The 20,271-nt window shown below is 43.5% G+C and overlaps 2 protein-coding genes across 2 annotated transcripts in view; both read left to right on the top strand.

The window, feature by feature from the left end:
• Positions 1 to 8,009, top strand: part of LOC115776620 (CD226 antigen-like) — a 92,069-nt gene extending 84,060 nt beyond the window's left edge. The window contains exons 4-5 of the mRNA XM_030724345.1: positions 7,000 to 7,332; positions 7,570 to 8,009. Of these exons, the coding sequence (XP_030580205.1) occupies positions 7,000 to 7,332; positions 7,570 to 7,748 (512 nt within the window). The 3' untranslated portion in view covers positions 7,749 to 8,009. The remainder of the gene's footprint in view (positions 1 to 6,999; positions 7,333 to 7,569) is intronic.
• Positions 8,010 to 10,638: 2,629 nt separating this feature from the next.
• Positions 10,639 to 18,943, top strand: LOC115776621 (low affinity immunoglobulin gamma Fc region receptor III-like). Its single transcript, XM_030724346.1, has 5 exons — positions 10,639 to 10,822; positions 17,860 to 18,123; positions 18,203 to 18,448; positions 18,523 to 18,681; positions 18,767 to 18,943. The coding sequence occupies exons 1-5, from the start codon at positions 10,639 to 10,641 to the stop codon at positions 18,871 to 18,873; spliced, it is 960 nt and encodes a 319-aa protein (XP_030580206.1). The 3' UTR covers positions 18,874 to 18,943.
• Positions 18,944 to 20,271: the final 1,328 nt, after the last annotated feature.

A 20,271-nucleotide genomic window follows, 5' to 3' on the forward strand; every position in this document is an offset into this window, starting at 1 on the left:
CAAAGCTGTGTTTGAAAAGAGAAGCCACTGATTTCATTCTGAGAACACCTGAAATGTCAATCACTAATGGTTGTTTGCTTAACAGCAGTGCATTTGAAATTTATTTTGTGTATGGTTATAAACTGGCTCCAGTAAATCATCATGAAGCCTTAAATATTTAGTTCAAGAATGTAACTGTAATTTTTATGGCCTTCATATTAATTAATTTATTATTATTATTCAATGCATTAAACACTACATTATCACTATTTATTTATTTATTTATTTATGTAAAATGCAAATAAAATCTCAAAACTGCATGTAGTAATACCTCCAGGGAAGTTTCATATTGTTTTGTCTTTCAATCACAAAAATTAAACTTAGTGGGACAAAATGCTGCAGCTAGAGTACTGACAGGGACTAGAAAGAGAGAGCAGATTTCTCCCATATTGGCTTCTCTTCATTGGCTCCTTGTTAAATCTAGAATAGAATTTAAAATCCTTCTCCTCACATACAAGGTCTTGAATAATCTTATCTCAAAGACCTCATAGTCCCATATCACCCCAACAGAGCACTTCACTCTCAGAGTGCTGGCTTACTTGTGGTTCCTAGGATACTTAAGAGTAGAATGGGAGGCAGAGCCTTCAGCTTTCAGGCCCCTCTTCTGTGGAACCAGCTTCCAGCTTGGATTCAGGAGACAGACACCCTCTCTATTTTTAAGATTAGGCTTAAAACTTTCCTTTTTGATCAAGCTTATAGTTAGGGCTGGATCAGGTGACCTTGAACAACCCCTTAGTTTATGCTGCTATAGGCCTAGGCTGCTGGGGGGGGGGGGGGGGGGGGGGGGGGGTTCCCATGATGCAGTGAGTGTTTCTTTTCACTCTGTTTATACTCCACTCTGTATTTAATCATTAGATATTATTAATCTCTGGCTCTCTTCCATGCAGAGTGGGGTATAAACAAAGTAAATAAGGTGAATGAAAAGAAACAGTGCATTATGGGAACCCCCCCACCAGCAAAAAGTCTGAGAAATCAGACAGAAACTCTGAGTAAGGACCAGGTGGACGATAGATAATAACAAATAAAACAGGTTTTTGATTTTCCCAATTAGGATGGACAAGACAAATAGTCAGGCTTTCAAAAGAATTAAAACTTTGTCTGGGTCTTTGATTAATTAATAAGCTGGAATTGAAGATTGCAGCTAATCCTCCTCCTCGACCTGTGCTTCGAGCATTCTGACAGTTACTGTGACTCGGGGGTGTTGATTCATTTAAACTAACATATTCATCCTGCTGTAACCAGGTTTCTGTAAGGCAGAATAAATCAATACATTGATCAATTATTAAATCATTTACTAATAGGGACTTGGAAGAGAGAGACCTAATGTTTAATAGTCCACATTTAATTGTTTTATTCTTTGGTGCAGTTGATGAAGCTGTATTATTTATTGTTTTTGAATTTTTATGCTTAAATAGCTTTTTGCTGATTTTAGCTTTGGTGTTTGGTGGTCTGGGAGCAGCACCGACTCTATGGGGATGGGGTTTTGGGGGGATGGCAGGAGGAGAGAAGCTGCAGAGAGGCGTGTAAGACTGCAACTCTGCTTCCTGGTCTCAACCCTGGGTAGTCAGTTTTTAGGAGGGTTAATAAATTTGGCCAGATTTCTAGAAATGAGAGCTGCTCCATCCAAAGTGGGATGGATGCCGTCTCTCCTAACAAGACCAGGTTTTCCCCAGAAACTTTGCCAATTATCTATGAAGCCCACGTCGTTTTTTGGACACCACTCAGACAGCCAGCGATTCAAGGAGAACATGCGGCTAAACATATGGCTCCTGGTCTGATTGGGGAGGGGCCCAGAGAAAACTACAGAGTCCGACATCGTTTTTGCAAAGTTACACACCGAGTCAATATTAATTTTAGTGACCTCCGATTGGCGTAACCGGGTGTCATTACTGCCGACGTGAATAATGATCTTACCAAATCTACGATTAGCCTTAGCCAGCAGTTTCAAATTTCCATGAATGTCGCCTGCTCTGGCCCCTGGAAGACATTTGACTATGGTCGCCGGTGTCTCTAGCTTCACGTTTCTCAAAACAGAGTCGCCAATAACCAGAGTTTGTTCCTCGGCGGGTGTGTCGCCGAGTGGAGAAAAACGGTTAGAGACGTGAACAGGTTGGTGGTGTACCCGGGGCTTCTGCTTAGGACTACGCTTCCTCCTCACCGTCACCCAGCTGGCCTGTTTTCCCTGCTGCTCGGGATCTGCTGGGGGGGAGCTAACGGCGGGTAAGCTACCATGGTCCGCACCCGCTACAGGGGCCTGGCTAGATGTAGGATTTTCCAGGGTGCGGAGCCGAGTCTCCAATTTAGAAAGCCTGGCCTCCAGAGCTACAAACAGACTACATTTATTACAAGTACCGTTACTGCTAAAGGAGGCCGAGGAGTAACTAAACATGTGACACCCAGAGCAGGAAAGTGCAGGAGAGACAGGAGAAGAAGCCATGCTGGTAGTGAGTCGGCTAAGGGCTAAGCTACTAGCTGAGCTAAGCTAGCGAATTTCTAAAAACAAATAAAGTGAATAATGTGAATACAGGTGATTCAGCAAAGAGTATGCTATTTAAAGTAGGTGAAGATTACACTAAAATATGTTATTATCCAGATAAATCGAGTTATACAGATATAACAGCTAACAGACAGCAAAACACTGTGCTCCGAAACAGGAACAGGAAGTGATACAATACCGCAGTGAGAGCCAACACCAAGTGACAGCGCCACCCCAAGGTCTCAGTGACCTCACTCAATACAGCAGACAGATGTTGCAGCTGTGCCAAACGTCACATGACAACCCAGAAAAAGCACGAGGTATGTTCATGTTTGCATCCTTTCAGTCTGAACCACAGTCACATCAGTCAGTACAGCACCACAGCTTTTAACCCTGTGCTTGACTTCAAACTCCCTCAGGATCTCTTTAGCATCTTTAGCACCGTTTATTCAGTGGAGCTGCCTTAATGTTTCAGAGAGGACTGCTGCAAACAGGAAATGCTTTTTAACTGTTCTCATCACTTGTAACCTGTTTACCAGCAGCTGGAAGCTCAGAAAATATCTATCCTAAAATCCTCTGAGCTCACAGAGCCCGCGGCAGTGGATGATCCTACTTTATCCTCCAGTTTGTGTGTTTATGTAAGAATAATCACAGTGAACAGTGAATGAACAGGAAGTGAGTGAAGAAGAAACACTCAGTGCATCATGGGAAGTCCCCAGCAGCCTGGGCCTATAGTAGAGTAACTAAAGGAGGGTTCAGGGTCACCTGATTCAGCCTAAATATAAGCTTTATCATAAAGAACTAATCTTAAAAACAGACATGAACAAATTTGCTGATTAATAAATCCACAGGGGCCACCAAGCTCCCAAAGAATAAACTGCAAACACAAAAATTCACATCAGAGTTCAAGTCTGTGACTCAAAGCGTGGAGGTGTAGATATGACTGTGCAGAGCTTCTGCAGCTGCTGCAACCAAGCATCACAATCACACACTGAGCAGCTTATCACAACCTGATCAAGGGAAACTTGCTGCATCGAAATACACACACGTGCACCACGCTGTTGTTGTGACAAAAACAAACAAGCAAACAAAAAAAAAGGACCACTTTGACAAACGCGGGGGTGTAGCTGAACTGGAAATCGGCCTTCATTCGTCTTCATTTCTAGGAACAGCTGTAGGTTAATTAGAAGCCGTGAAGGTTGAGTTATAACTGTAGTTTTGTTGTTACATCCTGCAGTAACAGAACTGACATGAAGCCTCATCTTTAACCAAAGAAGCTACAAAAAGGTCAGATGGAAACTTTTGCTCAACATTTTGCACAGAGATCTCACAGCTCTGAGTGTCAGCCGTGTTTCCAAGAACAGCCTCACAGTGTTGACTCTGACCTCCACGGCATCAGCTGCTTCATGAGTGGGAGCCGATTCAGGTTTTCTGCATATTTAACAGAGAAAACCTGCAGCAAAGCTCCTGTGGATCCATCTGAGGCACACAGGTGAGCTTCATGCCATTAAAAGGTTTCAAAGAAGTAAATCAGAACGCATTTAAACTAGGCTGCTCAATAATGTGACGGTGGATGTTGCTGAGCTGAAACTACAAATTCCTCCAGATGGACTACAGAAATCTATCTTAGATATTTAAAAGTGTGTTATTGTTTTTGTTTTATGCACATACAAAAGGTAAAATTCACTTCCTTCTCAACTTGATTCTTTTTTTGCAAGTCTTGTTCACGTCAACAAATCTGTAACACTGACCTCATTATTTATACCTGTGACCGTTCTTATAATTTGCTCTGCTATGTGGTGTCATTTTAAGTGCTATGCAGATACAGTTGGAGCTCCTTCAGCAGTGTTACAGCTTCAGCGCTTCTTTGTACCTTTAGATCTGAAGGTTATTTGGAATATACTGAAGGCCTGTTAATGGAACAAAACGAGGGGATGAAAATCATGGAGGGAGATTAATGGTCACATGGCTCTACAAAGATTTCTACAAGAACTGTTTTCATTATCACTTTTTAACCCTTTATTTTTCTTTTTACCTCACTGTTTACTCACGTTTGGTCAAAAACAGACTGTGTTTCCCAGCAAACGTGACAAATAAAGAAATCTCATTCAAAACTGGTCGAGGTATGACTAAAAACTGAGAATGACAGTAATTTTGAGAAAAGCCTTTTCTCAGTCAGGCCTGTCCCACTCTCACGTTGTCCCTCAGACCGTGAAGCTTCCTTCAACAACACGTGGAGGAAGCCAACACAACCAAAGCATGGCAACGATGAACGTTCTCCGGATCCTGCTGTGTGTCCCTGCTCTGGTTTCTGCCACTGAAGGTAAGTTGCTCAGATGTTCACACTCACGCGAGTTCGGTTTCCTCCTCGGGCTCCGACGTGAGCTCTGAGCTCTGATGGAGCATGCCTAGGACATCCAGCCTCTTCTTAACGGACTCTCAAACACCTGAATGTCAGCTGTCAGTGTCGCAGAGCATTCAAGCTGCCTTAGAAAACGGGATTTATTTTGCATCTTATAAGTACTGAATAATGAGTTTAAGTTCCCGTTACACAAAACAGCTGATAGAAATGTCCTCCAAAGAGCTACTTTCACTTTCTTACTTTGAGCACATTTCAGAACCTCCACAGATGTGTAACACGTGCTTATTGTGGCAAGTCGATTCACATAAAACATAAACACAGTTACAAAGATATTAATGTATCACTATCAATACAGCATAATAACTGTGTTTTTTGCACTTCAAAATACTTCATGGATGGAGCCTGGTCAGTGCTCTGTGTGTGGCTTTTTTAGTGAGGCACAGACACAGTGTTGGAGTAATGTGTTACACATTAGGTGTACTGGAGTACAACCACATTTGACCTCTGAGAGAATGAACAAAGATAATAAGGGGCTGACTTGTCTGTCTACGATCTCAGCAGGCTGGTCCGGTCAGAACCGATGGCTCAGTCTTACATGAATCCACTGTCCACTAGATAGTTGTTGTCCACTTGATTATTTAACAGTAGTCTTAATCCACGAATATACATCCATACAGTGATTGTGGAGAGTGGGGAATCAGATGGAGTGGGATGCTGTGGGATGGTGTGGTTTCTGTTGGAGGAAAAAAACATAAAGTTGTACATAATTGCCAGAACGGCATCACTGAACATGAACAATATCCACACTGCGGAAGGCATGCTGGCAATCTAAGGGACTGTCAACAAAGGGCGAGCTCCCCATTTTGAACAGCGGATGGGTACATGCATCACACTTGCACCAGTATGACAAATTAGAGACGGTCCCTTACCGGCCGCATGGTGGAGATTGCTTCACCGTGACCGTGTGGCATTACATCGTGGATCAGAAAACTACATCACACTAAGTTATCGCCACTACAGTAACTAACAGTGACTAACAGCAGCAACATTCAACACACCAACAAGAATGGAACTGAATATCAACAATAAAGGAAATGACAGGATAAATAAACAGCACTTGCAGTCTCATGGACGCACACCACTAACCCAGCACGTGACTGTGCTGTCTCTTCCCTTACAATACTTATTGGAATTTAAACGACACTTCCGGAATATTAATATCGAGAGAGATCTGAACTTTAAAAAGAGTATTTAATTAAACAAGAATAAAGAAAAAATAACAACCATAGAAGGACTCAGCTGCAGCAACACTTGCACACCAATTGGAAAACAAACAAAAGCTAGAAAAATATGGACTCACCAGCGGCAAAGAAGGACCTTAACAAAAACCACAAAACACAGCAGAGGCGACTTCACCCAGTGCTGCACACAACAAACGTAATGCACTGCCTTATGTAATCATCGGTGAAAGTAATTTGTTACCTATTCGTTACGTTACTTTCACGTTACTTTGTAACAGGAACTGAAATGCCCCAAATCACATAATTATCAGTTAATATATAAACTGAGGCTACGGACACACACAGACACACTTATGATCTTTGTTTTAGTGTTACCTATGAACACAAAATTAACAGAAAGCAAAGTCAAATCACAACAAATGGTCACCTCAAGGTGAATGGGAATCATGAAGAAGCTGCTAGGAAAGCTGCAACCGCTAAGCACCTGCAGAAAAGCATCACCTACACCCTACGGTCACTATTTGTAGCTCATTGTTTTTTTTTTTCCAACAACTTTTATTGTTTTTTACAAGAAAATAGCCAACATGTAAACATAACAGAATAAGTGTCATAAAGATTCAAACCTGGCCTAACAAACAGAAAGAAAACCCAAAACATAACATAAAACAAATAGAACAAACTCAGGAACAAAGCAAATACCCTCAACAAAACAAAAAACAAACAAATAAAATACTTTTTCAGGTTGTCTGTCGTTTCAACATTACAGTGTGAGATGCATCAATCCGGGACTATTTGTAGCTCATTGTGATGATCATACTGCAGAAATTAATAATTGCACTCTGACCTTTAACCTCTCTGCTCTGTGTTGTTTCTTTTTTCAGTCCAGAAAAACATCACAGCTGAGTCTGGACAGAACGTCACTCTGACATGTCGAGCTCCAAACAACAACATCATCGCTGTCGAGTGGAGCAGAGCTGACCTGGAGTCACAGTATGTCTTTGTATGCTGGGATGGTCAGGTTCTTCCAGAAGAGCATCATCCATCCTTTAAGAACCGGGTGGATCTGCAGGACAGACAGATGAAGGATGGAGACGTGTCTGTGATTCTGAAGAATGTGACAGTTAATGACACTGGAACATATCAGTGTCGTGTCCAGAGAGAGGATGACAGTGTGGCGCTGATCAGCATCATCTACCTGGTTGTTGCTCCTCCAGGTGAGTGAGCAGAGTTCAGTGTGTCTGTGATCAGAGGTGAAGCTGCTTCCTGGTTGTTGATGTTTGTTTCTAAAGATGTTGTTGATGAGACTTTGTAGAAAGCAGCTGGTCTGAGTGATGTGATCAGAGTGCAGTAGATAATGTCTGACAGCAGTTTGAAGAGGAAATGGATTCTGTTCTGTTCTTCACTCATCACCTACCTGACAGCTGACACCTCACACCTGTTTCTACCTGCAGGTCCAGGAGGAGGAGGAGTCTCAGAGGGTGGATATGTTGGACTGATCTTTGGTCTGTTAGTTGCTGCTGTGCTTCTTGTTGTTGTGGTTGGTTTGTTGATCTACAGAAAGAAGCAACAGAATCAGGATCCATATCAGCCTCCAGCTGAACAGCAACCAGAGTTTTCCAGAGAACTTTGAGTCTCCTGCTGCTGCTCCAGCAATTTTTCCAAAGTTTGCACATAACTTAAAAACACATATAACTCAGACTGATCTCAGCCAGTTTCTGCACTCCAGACGTTACACTTTTTTCTGTCATCTTGCTGTCGTCTGACATGCCACAAACTCTCTTTGGATTGCACTGTCACATGGAGGCCTTCTGACAGCTCGTGATACCATGAAGCTAGCGTCACACCTCTGTGTCCCTCCTGTCAGTTATATCCAACAAAGTGTGTTACTGGCTCAGATCAGTGCTGAGGTTCTCTCAGGCGTTTGGCTTTCAAACTTCCTTTTAGATCATCTGGTATCATGTTGATACAGTGGTATAATCTCTTTTATGATTGTGTATTATGACAAAATAAACATGGTTGATTAAAAAAATCTCTCATTCATATAATCTACTCAAAGAACCGTGAAATGCATCGATCTACACTGAAACCCCTTTAAAGCTCTTTAACATGACTCGCTTTAATAATGAGGGACAGCAATCACTGAACTGAGGGCTTAAATCTGGGGTTATTTTTCAGCTCAGAATAAAAACCTAACATCATGACTCTGTGGAGAGGAAGACAGCTTTAAGGTTGTGAGTCACTTCTTCAGCTTTTCATATCTTGATTATGACGTTTTCTGAAACAATGAAACACACAAGTGCTGAACACTAATAAGCGAGGCTACTTATTACACCAAACTGTCAATAATTATGATCTATGCGTGTTTTGGGAGAAATCTCCATACAGCAAAGCAAGAAAAACTCCTGTCAAAGACCACAAGCTGTGACTGTAAATAGAATAGAATAGAATAGCGTGCCTTTATTTGTCATTATAGAGAATGTACAATGAGATTGGAGGGCCACTCCTGTTCAGTGCCATGCAGTAGAAAGTCACACTTTCTAATTCTAAAAATATACAGAAAATAAGAGAATGTATAAAAATATATACATTGTAAAAAATATAAGTTTATACATGTAATAATGAAGATGGTGAGTACTGCACTTGGTGAATGAATATTGGATATTACACAATATAGGAGTGACAGATATTGTTCAGTATGAATAATCTAATATTGCACAGAGATGTGGGTGTTGCACAGTCACAGTGGGTGAGTGTGTGAGTGCAGGGTGGTGATTGCTCTGGTGAAGAAACTGTTCTTGAGTCTGTTTGTTCTGGCTTTGATGCTCCTGTAGCTCCTGCCAGAGGGCAGCAGGTCAGAGGTCAAAGCCAGGGTGTGAGCTGTCCTTGATGATGTTCCTGGCTCTGCTGAGGCAGCGGGAGGTGTAGATGTCCATCAGGGAGGGGAGAGGGCAGCCAACCAACTGTGTGTTCCACCAAATACTATATTCCCCCTGTTGTATTAACATGTGTTTCAGTTACTTACTAATTTAGTGCAATGCACAACAAACAAAATATTTTGCAAAAAGGCTGCTGTTTCTTGTGATGACCACACAGGTTTTGTGGATTTGAATGCCTCCTATTAATCTACTTATGCTTATGCACATTAAGGAAGAGAAACTCAACAAACAACTGTCATATGTAAAGATTTTTTTCAAAAGTATTATTTTTTCAGCTGTTTTTGGGCTGAGTTGACATCTTGTTTTGCTGATTAACTTCTGCTAATTAAATTGGCGGGATGAGCACTCATCAGCTGCCTAGCACCAATCATACGCCTGACTTTATTTGGAGTTTCCAAATGGAAATGAGATCGGGATCTCTTACAGCAAATTAATTTAATGTAATCCTAATTGTCTGCTTTTAAGCAACCTATCAAATGATATACTAACTTAACTAATCTATTACTCACTAAATCATACTATCAGCTGCTGTGTCACTATGTTAAAATCTTCTCTCATAAACCCTCGACGTCTTGATGTGTTTGGTTGACTTTAAGCTTTCTGGGAGTCTCAGCAGGTAAGCCACCAATCGAAGCTGCGGTGAACCCCACCAAAGGATCGCTTTCCCACGGTCGTGTGATGTGGGTGTTTAGCACCACGAGTCAGAACAGTGTTTTGAAACATCTGTGCTTCAGTAGCTCGACACATGTCGAAGCGTCTGCCTCGAGCATCCCATCCCTAGAAACATCCCTGCTTAAAGAAAACTGATTTTCAAACTCTGGTTTTAGTGGTTAAATAGTGTGTAGAGAACCATCAGTCAGACTCTGTCACCATCTCTGCTGTTCCTGAATTGCAGGGATTTCAGTTCAGGATTCTTTGAGTGTTTCTCTGTCAGGAACAGGCCCCAGGACTCTGCGGTATGTGTGTGAGCATTTGATTGCAGTCAAGAAAATAAATGTTTTGTTTTGTGCTTGTTTATTTTGTCCAGAATGATCTGCTGTCTAACCATTGACAGGGAGGCTGCTGCAGCGCGCCTTAGTCAGCAGATGGCAGCACAAGATCATGTTTTACAGCTAGTTGGTGTTTTTACCGTCTGTGGGAGCTGCAGCTCAGTTATCATCTAACCAGAAGTGTTAGAGTACTGTATACATGTAAATTACAGCAGAGTGGTGTTTTAATGGTGATAGTGAGAGCAGTGTGTAGAGTGGTGTATAAATTCAATTCAGTTCAATTCAATTTTATTTATATAGCGCCAAATCACAACAAACAGTCGCCTCAAGGCGCTTTGTATTGTGGGTAAAGACCCACAATACAAAGTATATGTATATGTATATGTATATGTACAGAAAGGCATGTACACATATAGCTACAAGAGTGCAACATACAGGCCACGCTGAAGATGTGCTGGACCAGTTCCTCTGGGAGAAAGCTCCTCCTGAACTTCCTGGTGCAGGAGTGATGCTCCTGTAGCACCTCCTGGATAGAGGGAGGGAAGAGAGTGCAGTTTGGGTGAGATACATTCCTGATGATGCTTTGTCCTCAGTGATGAGCAGCTGGGCAGTTTTCACTGGCCATGCCTTCTTGTCTGCTGCAGCTGTCGTTCCACACTGGGATGCAGTTGGTGAGAATGCTCTCAGTGGTGCAGTGATAGAACGTCTTGTTGAGGTTCTGCAGCAAGTAAAGGCACTGACGTGTCACCTTGATGACAATGACAGTGTTCAGGGACCAGGTGAGATCAGACAAAGCAGATCATATGCTTCCATCTCACCCTGACCCCATCCTCCTCTATCAAACTACTGTCCTAGTCCTGGGTCTCTGACTCAGTGATTTCCTGTTAGCGGACTTTTGAAGTTTAGTCGTTTCCTGGTTTCAGTTTCTTACCCTTTTTCTTAGTTTAAGTTTGTTTAATCATGTTCTTTGCCTCAGTGTGTAGTTCTCCCTCTGTGTCTGTCTGTGTTCCTGTCTCCTGCTGTTTTCTGTTTTACTTTGTCAGTCTGTCTCTTGTGTTCTGCATTTGGTTTTACTTCCTCCATCCTCCAGCAGCGTGTTGTCGTTCAGACATCTTCTACAGTGTTGCTCGTGGTCGTCTTCTTTTGCTGCCCGATCATTGTGACTTCACCTTTAAAAGGTAAGCTGTGTTGAGGGGCGTTTCAGGACTGTTTAGATGGGGTGGCACAGGGCCCCGTCTCCTGATTTAATTTCAGTTTTAGTTAGTCTGCCTGCTCCTGCAGATTAGATAAAAAGTGCCTTGAGAGTGCCGTGAAGAAGAGGTCTAATTCTGAGCAGTACTGGGACCTGACTTGTTTGTCTGCATCCACGTGTGAACCAATCATAGTGATTTCAAAGATATGCTGTAACCATTTGCAGTGCAGTGATACATGTTTGCACTCGTGGTTCAGTTACAGCTGGGATATTAGTGGAGTAAATGATAATGGAATGAATGGGGATGTTAATGTACCAGGGTGGCATTATTTTGAAAATAATTAACTTCATCTTTCATCAGCTGCTTCATTTGTTAAGTTCACATTTATTCAAACAGTGAGTTGTTTAAAACTCTTAAAGAAGGAAGCGGGGGATGGGGTCTGAGGATGGAGGCACGTCAAAGGCTAGTCTGGGAAACACGATGAGGAATAATTAAATACGGTGCTGCACACCAGAGCTTTTAATTTCAGGAAATAACATGACAGTCTAATGGGCAGAAGAAGATATGTCTCTGCTGGGTGTGTCAGCATCTAAACTCCTCATCCGTGTCTCAAAATGGACTTGCACTGAGAGTACAGTGAACCTTACAGGAATATTTTATTGCCATTTGTATTTTTGCTGCTAGGATTTTCAGGATTTTGATGAGTCTGCAACTAGAAACATTTGGAGTTCAGCTGAAATGGTGACAAACATCAGCAGACAACAGGAAGCCTGGTCCGCTGGAACATAAAGTATGAGTGCAATTTAAGATGTAAACACACTGATCGTGTTCATGATACCAAAGACATGAGAGACGGAGAGACGGCCCTCAGAAATGTAATGCATGGGAGACATGCATAAGAGGAAAGATGGTAGTGCATGTTTAACTTTTTAAAACTGTATTTTAGTGCAAAGTCAGTGAACTTTGTTTTTGCTTTAAGCAAATAATGTTGCCTTTAATACATCCATGCTTCAGTGCATGCATGTATTAGGCACTGGTTTCCTCCCACAGTCCAAAGACATGCAGTTGGGGGGGTTAATTGGTGATTCTAAGTTGCCCATAAGTGTGAATGGTTATCTGTCTGGGTATCCGCTTCTGTCTCCAGTAAATTGCCAACTATAAACGTTGCTAAATGGCTCATTTAAATTTTACTATCTGAAAGAGAAACTAATGAGCCACAAACACATCTTTAATTTGCAAACCTGACACTGTACCTCCTTAGTAAAACGTCGTATACTGAAAGTTTTCAGGGGCTGCAGCTCACACTGGTTTTTTTTCTCAGATTTATCAGTCGTGTCTTGTGACATCCTAAAATGCAGTGGGTATTCAGACTTCCTTCAGTTTGGCTTACAGACTGAGGCTACAGTCGTTTAGATTCATTTGTTTTCAGTACACCATAATGACAAATTGAAACTGAATTTTAGGATTCTTTTGGTAAAATTATTTAAAGAAAAAACTGAAATATCACATTTACATAAGTATTCAGAGGAAACCAGGCACCACACCTACTATAATATCCAACAGTGAAGCATGGTGGTGGTAGCATTAGTGCTGTGGCGTGTTTCTCAGCAGCAGGTACTGAGATATTGGTCAGGCTGGAGGTAAAGATGACTGGAGGAAAGTACAGAGATATCATCAATAAAAACCTGCTCCACAGGTCTCAGGACCTCAGCTTGTGCCGAAGGTTCACCTTCCAAACTGACAATGAGCCTGAGAAGACAACACAGGAGTGGCTCAGAGATAGCGCCGTGAATGTCCCAGAGTGGCCCACTCAGGCCCTGACTTGAACCTTATCGAACATCTCTGTAGAGACCTGAAAATGGCTGTCCACCGACAGTCCTCATCTAAACTGACTGAGCTACTAACAGGAGCTGAGGCTCAGCAATCCCTCAGACTCAGGTCCAGCCATAAACACACACACAAAGAAAAATGCACAAAGACACACACCTCAAACCACCCTCCAGAGTGTGGACAAATGGATGGGGGCAGATGTGACATGAACTCCTGACTGCTGGTCAGCACCTCAGTGTAGACTGAGGGGCAGACAGCAGTGAAGAGGTGAGTGGGTCCACCTCAGCAGCTCCACCCACCATCCTTTAGGAAGCACACCTGCCGCCCAATGTGTGAGCCATAATGACTATAGTGTAATTATAAAGGAGGGGATGTGGCCGTGGAGTGCAGTGAGCAAAGCCACATGAATGGTTGACCTATGTGGCACGTGTGCCCCCACCCGAGACCCCACATGTATGAGTGATGTTTGTGTTGTTTGAGGGAGCTGGGGAAGAAGAAGGGACAAAGACTGGGAAGTAGAGGAATAGCCCTGGAAGGAGAGAGCCAGCCTTCCAACTAGCTCAGTATGCACTCCTGTTCACCACACCTCACCATGGGGAGGGGTGAAGCAGACCTAAGAACCATGGCAACAACACCCCGGGGTACTACCACACTCAATTTCAGCACCTACCCTCCCCACTGCAGTGGGTGGTCCAGTACATGCTGAAACCCACTCAATCAACAACAGACAAGGGGACAAAACAAGCTGCCCCAACCCATCCAAACTACCCTACTCCTCGGTGACAGGTGCTCCCTCACCTGAACACCTGGCCCCCCAAAGGGCCTGTAGGCCCACAGACCCTTTGGGAGGGGGAAGAAGCCTTTCAGATGAGAGGTGAAATGTCTTCAAGAAACTTACAGAAGTCCAGTCGCCTTTTCTCAAAAAGTCTACATGACCTGATGGATTGAGAACCTAAACATTCTGAACTCACCATATCTCGGTTTTCCTCCAACATCTCCCTTCCTCTGGATGTTTTTGAGCCTTAGTACTAATGGCTATTTTTCTGTTGTTTAGATCCAGATGAGGTGATCAAAGTGCATCAGGGAGAGGACGTCGTTCTCGAGTGTTGGAGATGCTGCTGTCGAGCTGCTGGAGTGGAGCAGACCTGAGCTGAAGCCAGATTACGTGTTCTACCACAGAGAGCAGCGCTCTTATGGAAAATATCAGCATCCATCTTATAAAGGTCGGGTGGAGCTGAGAGAGCCAGAAATGAAGAATGGAGATGTTTCAGTGATTCTGAAGAAAGTCACCTTCAGTGATGCAGGCAGCTATGAGTGTGTGGCTAAAACAGGGAGAAGAAGAGTCAGGCAGAGGTTCATCAGTCTGAGGGTTGAACAGGCTGCTAAAGATACTGGGGATAAAGGGAACAAGAGAGAAAGGTGGCGCGTTGGGCAGATAGCAGCAGTAGTGATTACAGTGGTTGTAACGACCGTATTGATCTCACTGATTACTACGATCATAATTGTGATTGTGACCAGCAGATAAATAATATCATGCATCTCTCCTGCAAACAATGAGGCTGGAAAAAGGCTGTTTAGATTCAGGTCATCCACTGAGCAACAGGTTGATGGTTCATCCATAAAGTATAAAGAAATACCGATGAGGCTCGGAGATCGGGGCTGCGTCTGCAGTGATGTGGACGCTGCAATGGTCTGTCGCGGGGAAGAGGGAGCTGAGCGTGAAAGCAAAGCTGTTGATTTACAGGTTAATCTACGTCCCTACCCTCACCCAAGGTCATGATGTTTGGGGAGTGACCGAAAAAATTAGATCGTGAATACAACCGGCAGAAATGAGCTTCCTCAGAAGGGTGGCTGGCCTCTTCCATAGAGATAGGGTGAGGAGGGGCTCAGAGTAGAGCCGCTGCTCCGGCACATCGAGAGGAGCGAGCTGAGGTGTTCCGGGCATGACCTACCGGAATGAGGCCCCGGGGCAGACCCAGGACACGCTGGAGAGATTACATCTATCAGCTGGCCTGGGAACACCTTCTTTGTGAGATCCACTGTTCATCCAGAATAACAGAGAATTATTAACTGATGTTTTTGACTGGAAAATTTGAAGTCTTCTTATCAATTAAAACATATCAGTGACAAACAGCTGTGTGTGGGTAGTTTTTCTCTCTTTGTAAATCATATTACAATAATCTCTGTGAACCTTCTCAGCTTCAAACCCTCTTCATGCCCCCTGAATAAATGCATTGATTGGTTGAGTAGCATCACATGGTATAAGTTACAATGCACACCACTGCTCTGTTTCCTGTGTACACACCTTGACTAAGGAAAAGGCTGCACAGATTTAGATAACCTTACTGTAAATACAAGAAAAGCTGTGCAGAGTAAAATAGAAACATCTCTCATAATCTAATGAGAGGTCTTGATCCTGATCCCATTCAGAATCAGAAGGTTTTTATTGCCATATGGGTGAACAGGTTCACAGCATTAGAAAATTGCTGCGGTACTTCGTGCTTACAGAAAAAACAAATAAGTATAAAAACTATAAGACAATATACAAGTATACAAATTGCAAATATACAGAGATATTAGAGCTATAACTATAACACAATATTACAAAATTACAAAATATACAGTGCAGAGACTAATTAAAAGATAAAAGAATGTAAACTATATTCCACTAATATGTACATCAGTGCAATCAGACAGGTGCATAGACATAGGGTCATCAGCGTTTGTGGAGGGTGGTGGTAACAGTCTTAGGGTTATTGTTCATGAGTCCAACAGCAGAGGGGAAGAAACTGTTCTTATGGCGGGAGGTTCTGGTCCGTATGGACCGTAGCCTCCTGCCTGAGGGGAGAGGGTCAAAAAGTCTGTGCCCAGGGTGAGAGTGGTCGGCTGTGATCCGACCTGCACGCCCCAGTGTCCTGGAGGTGTACAGGTCCTGGAGAGATGGGAGGTTACAGCCAATCACCTTCTCAGCAGAGTGCACAACGCGCTGTTGTCTCTGTTTGTCCCTAGTGGTGGCTCCAGCGTACCACACAGTGATGGAGGAGGTAAGGATGGACTCAATGATGGCAGTATAGAACTGCACCATGGTCCTTGCTGGCAAGTTGAATTTCTTCAACTGCCGCAGGAAGTACATCCTCTGCTGGGCCTTTTTGACGACAGAGGTGATGGTGGGCTCCCACTTGAGGTCCTGGGTGATGGTAGTTCCCAGGAAGCGAAAAGAGTCCACTGTGGTGATGGGGGTGTTAGTGTTAGCATTAGTGACCTAGAATATACAGTAGTGACCTATGATGTCCTGCCTAATCTAAACCTGAACAGTGGTCTTCCAATCAATCTGTCCATATCAAACATAATGTTGAGTATAAGGTTGTACATATACATATCATGGGACCTGTAGTCACGGGTCTTGGGCACTCAGGTGAAGAGGGCTTAGGTGGATCAGGTGGTGGGTGAAGATGTTGGACAGGCCTTATATGCCCAAATGTATATTGAGTTGGGAGTCAGTGTCTTGTTCCCATTTAGATTTTATTTTTCACTCCTTTCTTCATCTTTGTGCTCACTGCTGTGTATTTACTGCTGTACTGCAGCCAGAGAAGCTTTTTCTCTTAATGATGTGAGGGGGGAAACCACAGAACTAACACCCCAGAACAGAGGAAGGAGGAGGGTCTTACTTGAAGCATGTGTGGGCTGATCAAAGGAGAGCAGTTCAGTAACACTGAGAGGCAGGATGAAGAAACCAGCTCTGTTACGGCTGCTTCGTAAGTAAACTATGATGTTTCCTGATCTCTGAAAAGGCTTAAAGCTGCTCTCTGTCTCGTTCCTCCATCATAAACATCAGTTTGTGTAGAAGATACAAAGAGAACCATTTCCTGCTTTCTCTGCTTATTCTGCATCAGTTCACAGCTGGACCAGAACAATGGTGTCTCTGCTGTTTTTTTGAATGTTAAACTCTAAACTAACCTGAGCGTCATTTCTCTTCAGTTCTAATATCTCTGCCCAGCTGCTCAACAGGCCAAGGTCAGTAACCTTCTTCTATAAGGTCAAACCTAAAATAAGCTACACCTTAATAACTGCCCTGATACCTTTTACAGTTCACTGTAGCATGTTAGAGTTGTTGGAGTTATGGTATAAATTCCATTCTGTTTATTATAAATTATCACATCTTCTGTTTGTATATTTTCTATAAGTTGTTTTATGTGCATATGACTGTTGTTTTTATGTTTGAAATGGGAACACGTGGTGACATTTCTTACAAAGGAAGTTGTAGTTACCTGCAGGCTGTTTCAAGCCTGCAGAGAACACATATAGGATACGTGTCTCGTATACGCCATGTTACATGCGCACATGTCACAGTATGCTTACGACCATATATGGTAAGGAAAAAGACAAGAATGTTGTTTATTACATGCTGTAAACTGCGTTTGATGTAACCCACGTGATCTTATTGTGAAAGTCCGAATAAAAGCGCTGCGCAGGAAGCGGTCCTTCAGGACAGATAACTTCCGCTCAGCCGCGAGCTGAGTTCAAGGAACGGATCTCTCCTCCTTGCGCAAGTTCAAAAGAGTTGTGTGTTTGTTCTCTGAGTTATTAAAATGATCTGAACCTATCAAGAGTCATTACAGTAATCTATCCCAGAAACCTGCTGAAACGTTATTGACCCCCATATGCATGAAGGAAATATGTTCACGTGAAAAATGGTCTTAATTTGGACCTTCTAAGTTCACCAGAGGATGCTGAACTATACTTCAGTCCTGGCTGATTTCTTTAACTGTACTTAACATTCATCTTCCTCACAGCTCATCTGACTGTGAGTCCCAGCAGCTCTCAGTTCTTTAAAGGAGACGTTGTGTCTCTGAGCTGTGAGGAGGACGACAGCTCTGCTGGATGGACTCTGAGGAGGAACACAAGCAAACAACAGAGGACTCAGTGTGGAGATGTGTGGGGAAGATGGTCTGGTTCTTCCTGTAACATCACTGCCATAGTAACATGGGACAGTGGCGTTTACTGGTGTGAGTCCAGAGAGGGTGCCATCAGTAACATGGTTAACCTCACAGTCTCTGGTAAGCTGAGTGTGTGGAGTTAGTGTTGATGAAGCTGTGTGTAAATGGATGAAATGCTGTAGTTTGTCTCTGTGTTGAGGTGGATCAGTGATCCTGCAGAGTCCTGTCCTCCCTGTGATGGAGGGAGATGACGTCACTCTGCTCTGTCAAACAAAGACCACTCCCTCCAACCTCCCAGCTGCTTTCTATAAAGATGGCTCCCTCATCAGGGAGCAGCCTACAGGTCACATGACCATCCAGCATGTTTCCAGGTCTGATGAAGGCCTCTACAAGTGTGACATCAGCGGTCATGGAGAGTCTCCATCCAGCTGGATCACTGTCACAGGTGAGGAGCTTCACTCTGATTCACCTCTTATTTCTTCCATATATTTACCTGAACAGGTGGGATTCTCTCTGCAGTTAAACCAGTAACCACAATCCTGCCCCCTCACAAAGCTCTGCCTCCTGCTTCTGCCCTCCCCCACCTTGTATTGAGAGTGGTCCTCCACCTGGTGGTGTTCTGTCTGTACTTCATCTCCACTCTCCTCATGGTGTCTTTATATAGAAGCAGAGCCAAAGGTAACACTCTGACTCTCCTCAGATATTTATCATGCTCGGTTCCTTCTGACTCCATTTACAAACATCACCACCCTCATCTAAACAGGAAATGACCTCATATCCCTGGTGACAGCACCACCCGCTCAGACTGGGCAGAGATTGGCTGAGGACTGTGATGACATTGCTGAGGTGACCACTGAGCATCAGTTCTGAGCTGCACAGACTCAGACTTCCCTTTCAGTCAGTCAGGTGATGGTTATCGCATCACTGTGACTGAACTATGTGTGAAAACTGCTTTAAACTGGAAGATCCTGCTTTGTAAGTGTGAACACTGTCAATAAAGTTTTGTTTGTTCTGTCAGCTGTGCTGTCATTTCTATAAAGAGAGTAACTCTGTAGAGTCACTCAGTGGGACTCTTTTTAGGGCTGAAACAAAAATACAGCTGCAGGTTTTGGACCTTTGTGCATTTTGCTCATGAGATCAAGAATTTGTTCTCAGCATCTGCAGAGATTTGAGCTGCTGTCAGCTGGATGAATTAAGCTCATCTGCATCACTTACTGGAAAATGCTACTGAAGGTGCTGGTGCTGCACCTTCATTGTGTGAGGTCAGTAAGCAGCATCAGAGCAGACTCTGTGCTGGTTGGCTTGGAGCATCTTTAATAGCATAGAGCTCCAAGTCCAGAAGCGAGTTTTAACTGCTTGTCTCATTAGCAAAAACCTAGTCGGCATCTATAAATAGTCACACTGCAGTCGGTGTGTGCTTGCACATGACAGGTAGCTGTGGGTGGTGTTCTTGCAGGACTGCTTGTTTTCTAGCCTGTGGTTGCAGTTGAGAGCTCTGTGTGGTCGTTCAGTTTCCTGTTTCCTGTTTATGATGAGCAGAGTGTGTTGAGATGATAGCAGGAGTACTCCGAAGAGCTCATTAATGCAGAAAAGAAGAGAGAGGAGGATAGATGGAGGACAGTTAGAGGATCAGGAAGAGCAGAGGAAGATTATGGAGGAAGTGATGGCAGCTATAAAGAGGATGAAGAGTGGAAAGGTGAGTGGTCCAAATGACATACCTGTGGAGGTATGGTGATGTCTATGAGAGAGGGCAGTGTTCTTTTTCACCAGACTGTGTCACACAGGCTTCCTCACACTGCAGAGTGAGAGGCATGGAGAGGAAGTGTGCTGGTTCTGATTTTTAAGAACAATGGTGATGTGCAGAGCTGTAGCAACTACAGAGGGATAAAACTGATGCCTTGAAGCTATAGGAACAAGTTATTAAAGCTAGGCTAAGAAGAGGTGACGATCAGTGAGCAGCAGTATGGCTTCATGCTGAGAAAGAGCACTGCAGATGTGATGTTTGCTTTGAGAGAGTTGTTGGAGAAGTATAGAGAAGGTCAGAGGGAGCTGCACTGTGTTTGTGGATGAAGAGAAAGCAGATGAGAGGGTGCCCAGAGAAGAACTGTGGTGCTGCATGAGGAAGTCTGGAGTGGCAGAGAAGTATGTGAGGGTGGTGCAGGACATGTGGGAGGACATGTATGAGCATGTAGGAGTGAGAAAGATGAAGTCAGGCAGAAGTCTCTGTGGACTGTAATGTTTGCAGATGACACTGTGATCTGTAGTGAG

Source organism: Archocentrus centrarchus, unplaced genomic scaffold, assembly GCF_007364275.1.
Source record: "Archocentrus centrarchus isolate MPI-CPG fArcCen1 unplaced genomic scaffold, fArcCen1 scaffold_35_ctg1, whole genome shotgun sequence".
In the NCBI taxonomy this organism is placed as follows: domain Eukaryota; kingdom Metazoa; phylum Chordata; class Actinopteri; order Cichliformes; family Cichlidae; genus Archocentrus; species Archocentrus centrarchus.